This window comes from Meles meles, chromosome 3 (assembly GCF_922984935.1).
Source record: "Meles meles chromosome 3, mMelMel3.1 paternal haplotype, whole genome shotgun sequence".
NCBI lineage: Eukaryota > Metazoa > Chordata > Mammalia > Carnivora > Mustelidae > Meles > Meles meles.
Window position 1 is genome coordinate 5148883 of NC_060068.1, and position 14315 is coordinate 5163197.

General features: G+C 38.0%; 1 protein-coding gene across 1 annotated transcript; it reads right to left on the bottom strand.

The window, feature by feature from the left end:
• Positions 1–9916: 9916 nt before the first annotated feature.
• LOC123938378 (olfactory receptor 6M1-like) lies at positions 9917–10885 on the bottom strand. The gene has a single exon (XM_045999714.1). It carries the CDS (start codon positions 10883–10885, stop codon positions 9917–9919), a length of 969 nt encoding a protein of 322 aa, XP_045855670.1.
• Positions 10886–14315: the final 3430 nt, after the last annotated feature.

The following is a 14315-nucleotide window of genomic DNA, read 5'->3' on the forward strand; positions in this document are numbered from 1 at the left end:
CATGTTCTTTCTCTTGTCAGTGTCTGCCTTTTTCCTTTTCCTTGTGTCCTTGTCACAGAGGTCTCTTCTCAGAAATCTTGGTATTGCTGAACAGAAAAGGGACCTCCAACTGCAGCCCGCACAGCTGGGCAGACGTTCACTTACCACTTTAATTTTCCACCTGTGATGCTGCTGCCATTGCTGCTGCCTGCACCAGCAACACTACCACTGGTGCCACTGCGACTGGTGAGCTCTTTGACATATTTCTTTCCTCTCTCTCTCTTTTCCTTCTCACCCTATTGGAAGTAGAGAGGGACTTTTCTCAGATGTTTAGTATTGGAATGTGGTTGAACTCCTGAAGGTACATCTCACAAAATTTTGGTCCCATTCCTAAGACAAAGTGTCCTTAGAGTTAATAAACTGTCTGCATTAACCCTCCAGCAACCAATCCATTACCATTTTAGCCCTCCCTACCCAGACTGGTTCCCATGGTGGTTTCCACTTTTGAGCCTCTGGTCTGGTAAGTTATAACTTTACATATTTGCCTGTCTATTTCTTCTGTCTAGGGGGCAATAGCTTGCCCTATGTCCACTTTTTTCTGGATTAGAGAATCTTGTTGATTTTCCCGTCTGTTCAGCTTTTTACTTAGTGTTAGCAAGCAGCGGTCACTTCTAAACTTCTTATGTACAACTGGAAAACAGAAGTCATTTCCTCAGTTAATTTTTGAAATTAAATAATTTTTAACTTTAATTAGCTATTTATATACCAAATCTCATCCAACAAACATTGAGGTAATCAGTACCTTTCAGGAGAATGTTGAGAAATTCTAAATTAAATGATATCCAAATTTTCCCTTTTTCCAAAATGGAAAGCTTGTGTGCTTTTCCTTTTCTCTATCTTATATCACATTTGGCATGTTTATTTTTCTTTTTCTGCAGTGGCTCAATGGTACCACAAATTCTGTTCCTTAACTTTTCATCTGCTTCCATCTGGAAACTAGGTTAATAAGGATGCACTATTGTATTTGGAAAAAAAGATTCTTACAGGATGCCTGGGTGGTTAAATTGGTTAAGTGCATCCCTGCTCAGGGAGATCCTGCTTCTCCCTCTGCCTGCCCCTCCCTGCTTGCATTCTCTTTATCTCTGATGAATAAATAATTAAAATCTTTTTAAAAAGCCTCTTAGGTAATTCCCTATTGAATTCAAATTAAAAGAGGCCAAAGGTTGGGGTTGCATGTGGAAAATTATTTTGTTGAGTTGTTGACCTCTCTTTTCATTAAATTGATAAGGCTTATGGGAATGAGAAACAGATGCTTCTCTCCATTAATTCCCAAGACTCAAGAACATGGCATGTAGTAAACACATTTTTCAAGTGTTCTTAGTCTGTGACCCCAAAATGAGCCCTCTAAAAATGCTTTGTAGAGAAGCTACAGCACACAGGCCAATGAAAAACTACAAAGGGATTGAAGCGAAAGGGATAGGAAAATTCACAGCATTTGCATATATCTCCATGAAACTTGCTTGCCCCTGTAGAGCAGTTGAAACTGGGAGGAACCTCCCATATCAAAATCCCTCCCCTGGGATTAAAACAAAGAGAGGACTATATAGTCAATATTCTCTTTGTCTGGGGGAGTCCAGGGACTTGTTTCTGTATAGCTTCACTAAGAGTGCTCATGGGGCCCGGAGCAGAATTTGAAAGCCACTAGAACCACTTTAATAGCTACAATTCTACAAGTGGACAACAGGGGTAATGAGAAATCAGAAACAGTGCAGAAGCTTTTTATCTTGACGGAGTTCCAAAAGTTCATTTTCACTTTTGATTCCTTTGCCTTTGGAGACATGTCTTGAAAGAAGTTGCTGTGGCCGATGTCAAAGAGGTTACTGCCTATGCTCTCCTCTAGGATATTGATGGACTCCTATCTCACGTTGAGGACTTTCATCCATTTTGAGTTTATCTTTGTTTATGTATGGTGTAAGAGAATGGTCAAGTTTCATTCCTCTGCACATAGCTCTCTAATTTTCCCAGCACATTAACTGAAGAGACTGTCTTTTTTCCACTGGGTATTTTTTCCCTACTTTGTTGAAAATTATTTGATCATAGAGTTGCAATTCAATATAGACTCTCTACTCTGTTCCATTGGTCTGTGTGTCTGTTTCTGGGCCATTACCATGCTGTCTTGGTGATCACAGCTTTGTAGTAAAGCTTTAAATCAGGCAACATGATTCACCCAGTCTTCTGTTTCTTTTTCAACATTTCCTTGGTGATTCATGTCTTTTCTGGTTCCATACAAATTTTAGAATTCTTTGTTCCAGCTCTTTGAAAAATGTGAGTAGAAATTTGATGAGGTTGGTTTTGAAAGTATGGATTGCTCTGGACAACATAGACATTTTCACAACGTTTATTCTTTTGATCCATGAGTGCATGTTTTTCCATCTTTTTGTGTCCGCACAGCCAAGAAGCTTCTGCACAGCAAAGGAAACAGTCAACCTAACAAAGAAGCAACCTATGGGAAGGGAGAAGATATTTGCAATGACATTACAGATAAAGGGCTAGTATCTAAGATTTATAAAGAACTTCTGAAACTCAACACCCAAAAAACAAGTAAGTAAAAAATGGGAAGAAGACATGAACAGACACTTCTCCAAAGAAGACACACGAATGGCTAACAGAGACAGGAAAAAACATCCGTCATCATTAGCCATCAGGGAGATTCAAATCAAAACCACACTGGGATACAACCTTATACCAGTCAGAGTGGCTAAAATTAACAAGACAGGAAACAACAATTGTTGGTGAGGATGTGGAGATGAAGGGAACCTTCTTATACTCTTGGTGGGAATGCAAGCTGATGCAGCCACTCTGGAAAACAGTATGGCGGTTCCACAAGATGTTAAAAATAAAGCTACACTATGACCTAGGAATTCCACTACTAGGTATCTTTGCCCAGAGATACAGATGTGAAAGGAAAGGGCACATGCCTCCCAATGTTCATAGCAGTAATGTCCACATTAGCCAAATTGTGAAGGAGCTGAGATGCCCTTCAACAGATGAATGGATAAAGAAGATGTATTTTATATATACAATGGGATATTACTCAGCCATTAGAAAGAAAGAATACGGGGCACCTGGGTGGCTCAGTGGGTTAAGCCGCTGCCTTCAGCTCAGGTCATGATCTCAGGGTCCTGGGATTGAGTCCCACATCAGGGGGTCTCTTCTCAGCAGGGAGCCTGCTTCCCTCTCTCTCTCTCTCTCTCTGCCTGCCTCTCTATCTACTTTGGATCTCTCTCTGTCAAATAAATAAAATAAAATCTTTAAAAAAAAAAAGAAAGAAAGAATACCCACCCATTGCACTGACATGGGCAGAACTGGAGAGGATTATTAAGTGAAATAACTCAAGAACAGAAAGACAATTCTATGGTCTCACTTATACATGGAACATAAGGAATAACATAGAGGACATTAGGAGAAGGAAGGGAAAAATGAAGGGGGGGTGAGAGTGGACGATGAACCATGAGAGACTATGGACACCAGGAAACAAACTGAGGGTTTTAGAGGGGAGGCAGGTAGGGGGATGGGTTAAGCCCAAGATGGGTATTAAGGGGGATGCATATTGCATGGAGCACTGGGTGTTACATGCAAACAATGAATCATGGAACACTACATAAAACACTAATGAAGTACTGAATCATGGAACATTGCATCAAACGCTAATGACTAACATGGCATAACCAAGAAAAATCAGAAAATTTCAGTAGATGAGATAAATGGTTGTTTATTCAAATGCCCAAATCTTACTAACATGACAATACATAAAAGAAACAGAAACAAGGCCCCCCATAGGAGCAGAATAATACTACATACACCAAACCTATAGAAAAGCATATTTATAATATTTCTGAAAAAGCATTTAAAGTATTCTTCATAAAGATTCTCAATGAACTAGGGGCGCCTTGGTGGCTCAGTGGATTAAGCCACTGCCTTCAGCTCAGGTCATGATCTCAGGGTCCTGGGATCGAGGCCCGCATCCGGCTCTCTGCTCCACAGGGAGTCTGCTTCCTCCTCTCTCTCTGCCTGCCTCTCTGCCTACTTGTGATCTCTCTCTCTGTCAAATAAATAAATAAAATCTTAAAAAAAAAAAGATTCTCAATGAACTAAAGGGGAGCACATCTAGGTAAACATATCAGGAAAATATTACATGAGCAGATTGAGAATATCAACTAAGGGATAGATACTATAAAAAAGGACCAAAATAATTCTGAAGCTGAAAAATAAACTGAGCTGAAAGTACCCATAAAGATAGGACATTTGAAATCTTTGAGTCAGAGAAAGAAAAATATACGCTTTCAATTATATGTGGAATTGAAGAAACAAATGAGCAAACTAACAAACAAACAAAACAAAGCAAACAAACAAAAAGAAAAACACAGAAACCAACCAAGAAACAGACACTTAAATCTAGAGAACAAACTGATGGTTGGGGGATGGGTAGAACAGGTCATGGGAATTAGGGAGTACCTCTGTGATGAGCACTGCGTATTGTAGAAAGTGTTGAATCACTAAATTGTACACGTGCAACTAATATTACACTCTATGTTAACCAACTGTAATATAAATAAAAACTAAAACAAAATTTTATTACCATAACCAATACATCTAGGATTTTTCCTATGTTCTGGAAGTTTAATAGTTTTTCATATTTAGGTCTATGGTCCATTTTAAGAAAAATTTTAAAGGATTTTATTTATTGATTTGATAGAGTGAGACACAGGGAGAAGAAATGCAAGCAAGGCTGGGGAAGAGGGAGAAGCAGACCCTCCGCTGAGCAGGGATGCTGATGCAGAGCTAGATCCTAGGACTCTGGGATCATTACTGGAGCCAAAGGCCTGGTACTCCTTAAGTAAATTTTTTAAATGGGGTAAAGTCAGTGTCTAGAACATTTTTTTTTCTTTTGCATGCTGATGTCCAGTTGTTACAACACCATTTGTTAAAATATTATCTTTTCTCCAATGTACTGTCTTTGTCCAAGATTGGTTGATTATATTATATATTTATTATGTGTTTTTAAGAACCTATCTCTGATCTATTTTCTTCCAAAGGTCTATTTAGGTCTATTTAGTTCATTTGCAAATACTATGTTGTCTTGATCGACAAATATTTATAGGAAGTCTTGAATTCAGGTAGCACTAGTATTCCAACTTAGTTCCTTTGATAATTTTCTAATCATATGATTTTGTTTTATAGTTCTTGAGTTGTACAATTTCTTTATATATTCCAGATATCATCTCTTTATGTTTTTGAAATATTTGTTTTTCAAATATTTTCTATCATTCCATAGTTTGCCTATTCACCCTGGGAGTTTTCTTTCCTGTGAGGAAAAATTCTAGCCTTATGTTTTCTCACTTGTCTATTTTTGCTTTTTTTTTCCTTGCTCTTTTTGGTGTCATATCCAAGCAATTTTTTATTAACATATAATGTATTATTTGTTTCAGGGGTAAAGGTCTGTGATTCATCAGTCTTACACAATTCACAAGGCTCACCATAGTACATACCCTCCCCTATGTCCATTACCAAGTCACCCCATCCATACCACCCTCCTCTACTCCAGCAACCCTTTGTTTGTTTCCTGAGATTGAGTTGTCTCCCTTTCTGTTTTTGCCCTGTTTTGTTTTCCCTTCATTCCCTTTCTTGTTTCTCAAATTCCGCATATCAGTGAGATCATATGATAATTGCCTTTCTCTGACTTATTCCGGTTAGCATAATACGCTCTAGTTCCATCCACCTTGTTGTAAATGGCAAGATTTTGTTTTTGATCACTGTGTAGTATTCCACTGTGTGTGTGTGTATCACATCTTCTTTATTCATTCATTTGTTGATGGACATCTAGGTTCTTTCCATAATTTCACTATTGCTGATATTGCTGCTATAAACATTTGGGTGCATGTGCCCCTTCGGATCACTACCTTTGTATCTTTAGGGTAAATAACCAGTAGTGCAATTGCTGGGTTATGGGGTAGCTCTATTTTTAAATTTTTGAGGAACTTCTTTTTTTTTTATTCGTTTATTTGTTTATTTACAGCATAACGGTGTTCATTGTTTTGGCATCACACCCAGTGCTCCATGCAGTACGAGCCCTCCCCATTACCCACCACCTGGTCCTCAACCTCCCACCCTCCCCCGCCCCTTCAAAACCCTCTGGTTGTCCATAGTCTCTCATGGTTCATCTCCCCTTCCAGTTTCCCTCAACTCCCTCTCCTCTCCATCTCCCCATGTCCTCCATGTTATTTGTTATGCTCCACAAATAAGTGAGACCATATGATACTTGACTCTCTCTGCTTGACTTATTTTGCTCAGCATAATCTCTTCCAGTCCCATCCATGTTGCTACAAAAGTTGGGTATTCATCCTTTCTGATGGAGGCGTAATACTCCATTGTGTATATGGACCACATCTTCCTTATCCATTCATCCGTTGAAGGGCATCTTGGTTCTTTTGAACTTTTGGGACTTCATCAAGATCAAAAGCTTCTGCACAGCAAAGGTATTTACCCCAAAGATACAGATGTAGTGAAAAGAAGGGCCATCTGTACCCCAATGTTCATAGCAGCAATGGCCACAGTCGCCAAACTGTGGAAAGAGCCATGATGCCCTTCAACGGATGAATGGATAAAGAAGATGTGCTCCATATATATAGTGGAATATCGCATCTCCATCAGAATGGATGAATACCCAACTTTTGTATCAACTTGGATGGGACTGGAAGAGATTATCCTGAGTGAAATGAGTCAAAGAGAGAAAGTCAATTATCATATGGTTTCACTTACTCGTGGAGCATAAGGAATAACATGGAGAACATTAGGAAAAGAAAAGGAAAAGTGAACTGACAATATTTTTGAAATTACTTGTTTCTCATGAAAAAATAATTTCTGTGAATTGTAGAATTCCTAGAAACAATGATGGATCACAGTTTATGTTAGTCTAAACATTTAATCTGGAGTGATTTCTTTACTTATAAGTTATTATGACTGTCCTTTCAAATAGTGAAAAATAATGCAACCTATGTTATTCCAAGTTCATTATTTTGTAGTACCTTAAAATCACCTCTTTTTAAATTTATTATTTTTTAATTAACATATAATGTATTATTAACCCCAGGTGTACAATCTGTGATTCACCACATTTACAAACTTCACAGTACCCTCCATAGTATATACCCACCCCATTGTGCATAAGAGAACCACCCTCTCCCTCCCAAACCACGCCCCCCAGGCCACCCTCAGTTTGTTTTGTGTGATTAAGAGTGTCTTATGGTTTCTCTCTCTCCTGATCCCATCTTATTTCATTTATTCTTTTCCTACTCCCAAACACCCTACATTGCATCTCCACTTCCTCATATCAGGGAGATCATGATAGTTGTCTTTCTCAGATTGAGTTATTTTGGTAAACATAATACTCTCTAGTTCCATCCACATTATCTCAAATGGCAAGATTTCATTTCTTTTGATGGCTGCATAGTATTCCATTGTATATGTATACCACATCTTCTTTGTCCATTCATCTGTTGATGGACACCTAGGTTTTTCCATAGTTTGGCTATTGTGGACATTGCTACTATAAACATTCGTGTGCACATGCCCCTTCAGTCACTACATTTGTATCTTTAGGATAAATACCCAGTAGTGCCATTGCTGGGTCATAGGGCAGCTCTATTTTTAACTTTTTGAGGAACCATCATGGTGTTTTTCACAGTGGTTGCACCATCTTGCATTCCCACCAACAGTGCAGGAGGGTTCCCCTTTCTCCACATCTTTGCCAGCATCTGTCATTTCCTGACTTGTTAATTCTAGCCATTCTGACTGGTGTGAGGTGATAACTCATTGTGGTTTTGATTTGTATTTCCCTGATGCTGAGTGATGTGGAGCACTTTTTCATGTGTCTGTTGGCCATCTGGATGTCTTCTTTTTAGAAACGTCTGTTCAAGTCCACTGCCCATTTCTTGATTGGATTATTTATTCTTTGGGTGTTGAATTTGATAAATTCTTTATGGATTTTGGATATTAGCCCTTTATCTGATATTTATCTGATATTTGCAAATATCTTCTCCCATTCTGTTAGTTGTCTTTTGGTTTTGTTAACTGTTTCCTTTGCTGTGCAAAACCTTTTGATCTTGATGAAGTCCCAATAGTTCATTTTTGCCCTTGCGCAGGAATTCAGTAAAGTGTTAGGATATAAAATCAATGCACAGAAATCAGTTGCATTCCTTTACGCCAACAACAAGACAGAATAAATAGAAATTAGGGAGTCAATCCCATTTACATTTGCACCCAAAACCATAAGATACCTAGGAATAAACCTAACCAAAGAGGCAAAAATTCTATACTCAGAAAACTATAAAGTACTCATGAAAGAAATGGAGGAAGACACAAAGAAATGGAAAACTGTTCCATGCTCATGGATTGGAAGAAAAAATATTGTGAAAATGTCTATGCTACTGAAAGAAATCTACACATTTATTGCAATCCCTTTCAAAATCCAATCAATTTTTTTTTCAAATAAATGGAACAAATAATCACAAAATTTATATAGAACAAGAAAAGACCTCAAGTAGCCAGAGGAATATTGAAAAAGAAAGCCAAAGTTGGTGGCATCACGATTACAGACTTCAAGCTCTATTACAAAGTTGTCATCATCAAGACAGTATGGTACTGGCACAAAAACAGACACATAGATCATTGGAACAGAGTAGAGAGTGAAGAAATAGACCCTCAGCTCTATGGTCAACTAGTCTTTGAAAAAGCAGGAAAGAATGTCCAATAGAATAAAGACAGTCTCTTCAACAAATGGTGTTGGGTAAATTGGACAGCCACATGCAGAAAAATGAAACTGGACCATTTCCTTATACCACACATGAAAATAGACTCAGAATGAAGGACATCAATGTGAAAAAGGAATCCATCAAAATCCTTGAAGAGAACACGGGCAGCAACCTCTTCGACCTCAGCTGCAGCAACTTCTTCCTAGGAACATTGCCAAAGTCAAGGGAAGCAAGGGTTAAAAAAAAAAAGCCCTCTTGTTATAAATTCTTTTATGTCTGGGATGCCTGGGTGGCTCAGTTTATTATGTGGCTGCCTTCAGCTCAGGTCACGATACCAGTGTCCTGGGACCCAGTCCCACATTGGGCTCCTTGCTTGGCAGGCAGCCTGCTTCTCCCTCTGCCTCTGCCTGCCACTCTGTCTGCCTGTGCTCTCTCTCTCTCTCTCTCTCTCTAACAAATAAATAAATAAAATCTTTAAAAAAATTATGTCCAACTTCATTAGCTGAAGTAATTCCCTACAGTGTAATAAAGCTATGAACATATCAAGGCAGAAACACCTAATACCAGCTCTGTTTGAATTCAAATCACTAGATTGTAGTGTATTTTTCAAAGATATTATGTATTTATTTTTGTCAATGGAAGAGTAACAGACACACAGAGAGAGAGAGTGTAAGCTCACAAGCAGGGGGAGTGGATGTCAGAGGGAAAAAGACTCCCTGCCTGAGCAAGGTGCCAGATGTGGAAATTGATCCCAGGACCCTTGAATCATGACCTGAGCTGAAGGCAGACACTAAACTGACTGAGCCCGCCAAGCACCCCTAGGACGTTATTTTTAAAACACTGGAGTTACGAAAACAAATGGAAACAATGATAATGTGTGTGTGTGTGTGTGTGTGTGTGTGTGTGTGTGTGTGTGTGTGTGTGTCTGCCTCTCAATATGTGTGTATATATTACAAATGTATGTACACATTTTCAGATCTATGTGCATTACTCCTCAGTAAACCTGGATATGGCTTAGGAAGTTATCTATGGTCACCTGAATCTCTTCCTTTTGCCAGAATAGTAACTTTTAGATACATGACAAAATCTTTTTTTCACCATATGAAGATATATTTGTTGCAAAAGTATTATTTTTCAGATCTTAAAGCTCTTGAATTTGTCGATATCCCTACACATTTTTTGAAGGCATCACTCAGGGATTCTTTGACTTTCTCATTTCGAAGGCTGTAGATGAATGGGTTCAGCATTGGTGTTACAATGGTATTCAGCACTGTGGCAAATTTGTTAACATCCATCACATTTTCCTTTTTTGGACGGACATAGATAAAGATCGAGCTTCCATAATAAAGTGTCACTACAGTGATATGTGAAACACAAGTGGAGAAAGCTTTCTGTCGTCCCTGGGCAGAGGGAATTCTAAGGATAGTAACAATAATGTACATGTAAGACACTCCTGTCAGGAGCAAAGAGCCCAAGAGCAACACAGCAGAGGAAATAAAGTCAGCCACCTCAGCCAGAGAGATGTCTGCACAGACCAGCTTTAGCACTGGACCACTGTCACAAAAAAAGTGATTGATTATATTTGGCCCACAAAAGGGAAGAGGACCAGTTAAGATTGATGGCACTAAAATTGACAATAATGCACCCACATAAGATCCTAGAAGCAAGAATATGCATGTCTGTTTATTCATGATGATGGCATACCTCAGTGGGTTGCAAATGGCAATATATCGATCAAAAGACATGACGGCCAAGATGAAGAATTCTGTGGATCCCAGAAAGAAGTAGAAGAAAGACTGAGTAAGACATCCCACAAAGGATATTGTCTTGGTTAAGGAAAATGTGTTAGCTAGCATCTTAGGTACCACTGTGGAGGTGATGGCAACTTCAAGGAAAGAAAGATTGGCTACAAAGAAATACATGGGTGAATGCAGACGGTAGTCACCACACACCAAAATGATGATCATGGTGTTGCCAATCAGAGATGTCATGTACATGAGCAGGAAGGCAGAAAAAAGAAGAATTTCTATTTCTTTCTCATTCTGAAACCCCAGAAGAATGAACTCAGTGACTCTGGTCTTGTTTCTGTGATCCATAATGTTGCCACTTCCACCTGACATAATAAAAAAGATATGTTCATGGTTGGTCTTTGAAACTCAACATTAGACGTACCCTATCTGTAGCTATCAGTCATGTTTCTCTTTGTGGAGGAATGATAATGGAAAAAATTAAACAAATTATATTTTCCCCATATATAAATAAGTCCTGAGATGAAGTATGAAGGATAGTTCTACAGTAATATTGTGAAAAGTGCTCTATTGAAAGACCAGTGATGCTCCCCTCTGTGTAGGGACTCCAAGACTGAAGTTAGCTCTGCATGTGAACAGATGAGTAGTGTGCCCTTTGATATAGATATAACACAGTGACCTTAATTAATTCAGATGTAAAGGCATTCATTCAGAGTGCTGGCAGTGTTGCAGTCAAGTCTAATTCTATCTTAATATATGTGTACAGAATAGCTTTAAAAAGCTATTTTATTTTCATTGGAAGAAAAAGTATTAAAAAGAACAACAAAAAAGACAACAACAACAAATATATACACAATCAGTAATAGGTTCATGACTCCTGAGTTGCAGGTTCTAACGTCTGTTACAGTTAAATTGACCAGTAAGGAAAATAAAGTCAGTCTCATGTAATCACTCTATAGAATCACATTTCATAGTGAATAAGACGTTCAGGGGTCATTTAAGAGAAAAAATAATCAAAATATGACTTTATCACTGTGATTAAATTTATCTTAAAATTCAAACACAGAAAACATTAGGGAAGAAGGAGAAAATAATTGATGTTTTTGAATTTGACTAAGAGAAGCAGCAAAGCCTAATTTTTTACAGTTCATACTGCAAATCAAAACTAAAAAGGACAGAGAAAACAGCACCACTCATGGAGAGGAGATTGTTGTTGTTTTAATTAATTAATTAATTAATTAATTAAGTTTCTTTTTTTTGTTAAATAAAATTTAGAATTAGGGAGTGATTTCAAATTTCAGGTTACAGGAAACACAAATTTCTTACTTATTGGTGTTGGAAATGCTAATTTAATTAAAAATGTCTATTGCTGCTCTTCAATAGATGTGATGGATGAATGTTGTAGAGATTAGCTAAAATTTATATCATTGAAGGGTCAAAATTGGAAATAAGGCAAGATCTTGTGTCTTTTAATTTAGGCTTGGTCATTTTTTTCTGACCAAAAATATTTAGTTTTTTCTTTTGATGACTTTTATTCTTATTTATTTACTTAACAATGAGGAAGCAAGTGAGAATTTATTCAGATAAATTTCTGAATTTTATGTATTATTCATTTTATGATAGAAGAGAAAAAATTGGATTAATTTTGGGAGTTTGCACTGTGATTCTTTATAATGACTATTCCTGATTTAATAACACAAATTCTGCAGTTTAGTTAATAGGTACTAGATTTCTTAATGTGATGATATATTATGAAGGGCCACAGTTTACTTTCCTTTAATCACAGATGGGAAAGGAAATATTAATTGATTTGGTGGGAAAATATAATTGTGGAGTAAGGTGTTTTATTTGTGAGTCTTTCCTGTAATCTGCTAAATAATTGGTTTGATCATGGACAATTAATGGATGCCTTGAGAGCACTAGTAGTATAAGATAAACACTAAAGTCCCAAGTTGGGACAATAACAATCCTTTCAATCAATTCCAAAATTTTACATGTTATCAGTTAGTGAGAAATGGAGGGGAAAGAGAGACCATCAGTTGAAAGAATAGAATATTATCAATTCTTTGCTTACCTGCTGGAACCTCAGAATTCTTATGAACATGCAAGTGCATGGTTTCAGAGTATTCCTACTTTATAACTGCATGGTTTGGGTGTCATCCATGATTGGAATCACCTCTATGGACTGCATTCTCCTGATAGTCTCAGAATGTTAAGAAACAAGGTCACAGGAGTATATGACTATGGTTATAGGACACTGTATAAGGACTCTGTGTAGGAATGAATGAATCAATACTATGGTGTGCCAATGATCACATGTACAGATTATTGTAATATAAAAACAGAAGGGAAGCCCGAGTTCATTATTTCTGCTTCTCTAGGGACATAGCTTCTACTGAAACAACACTCCAGAGAATAATTTATGACAATTCTAATTAAAATAAGTTTCTCAAATTAGAAAAGAACTTGTAAACACAACTTTTTTCCACTTTTTTTTAAATTAATTAATTTATTTTTTCAGCGTAACAGTATTCATTGTTTTTGCACAACACCCAGTGCTCCACTAGAGCAATGGATGCCCTCCATATTACCCACCACCTGGTTCCCCCAACCTCCCACCCCTGCCCCTTCAAAACCCTCGGGTTGTTTTTCAGAGTCCATAGTCTCTTATGGTTCACCTCCCCTTCCAATTTCCCTCAGCTTCCTTCTCCTCTCCATCTCCCAATGTCCTCCATGTTATTTGTTATCCTCCACAAATAAGTGAAACCATATGATACTTGACACTCTCTGCTTGACTTATTTCACTCAGAATAATCACATTCCAGTCCCGTCCATGTTGCTACTAAAGTTGGGTATTCATGCTTTCTTGTTTTATTTTTTTTTCTAAACATATAATGTATTTTTATCCCCAGGGGAACAGGCCTGTGATTCATCAGGTTTACACACTTCATAGCACTCATGATAGCACATACCCTCCCCAATGTCCATAACCCCCTCCCCCTCTCCCAATACCACCTCCCCCCAGCAACCCTCTGTTTTGTGAGATTAAGAGTCATTTATGGTTTGTCTCCCTCCCAGTCCCATCTTGTTTCATTTTTAAAAATTTCTTTTCAGTGTAACAGTATTCATTGCTTTTGCACCACACCCGGTGCTCCATGCAATACATGCCCTCCCTATTACCCACCACCTGGTTCCCCAACCTCCCAACCCCCATCCCTTCAAAACCCTCAGCTTGTTTTTCAGAGTCCATAGTCTCTCATGGTTCATCTCCCCTTCCAGTTTCCCTCAGCTCCCTCTCCTCTCCATCTCCCCATGCCCTCCATGTTCTTTGTTATGCTCCACAAATAAGTGAAACCATATGATACTTGACTCTCTCTGCTTGGCTTATTTCACTCAGCATAATCTCTTCCAGTCCCGTCCATGTTGCTACAAAAGTTGGGTATTCATCCTTTCTGATGGAGGCATAATACTCCATTGTGTATATGGACCACATCTTCCTTATCCATTCATCCTTTGAAGGGCATCTTGGTTCTTTCACAGTTTGGCGACCATGGCCATTGCTGCTATAAACATTGGGGTACAGATGGCCCTTCTTTTCACTACATCTGTATCTTTGGGGTAAATACTCAGCAGTGCAATTGCAGGGTCATAGGGAAGCTCTATTTTTAATTTCTTGAGGAATCTCCACACTGTTCTCCAAAGAAGACCTTGTAAATACAACTTCTGTAAGAAATAGATTGAGACTAAAAATCAAAAAGAAATCAGCAAAATCATTGAA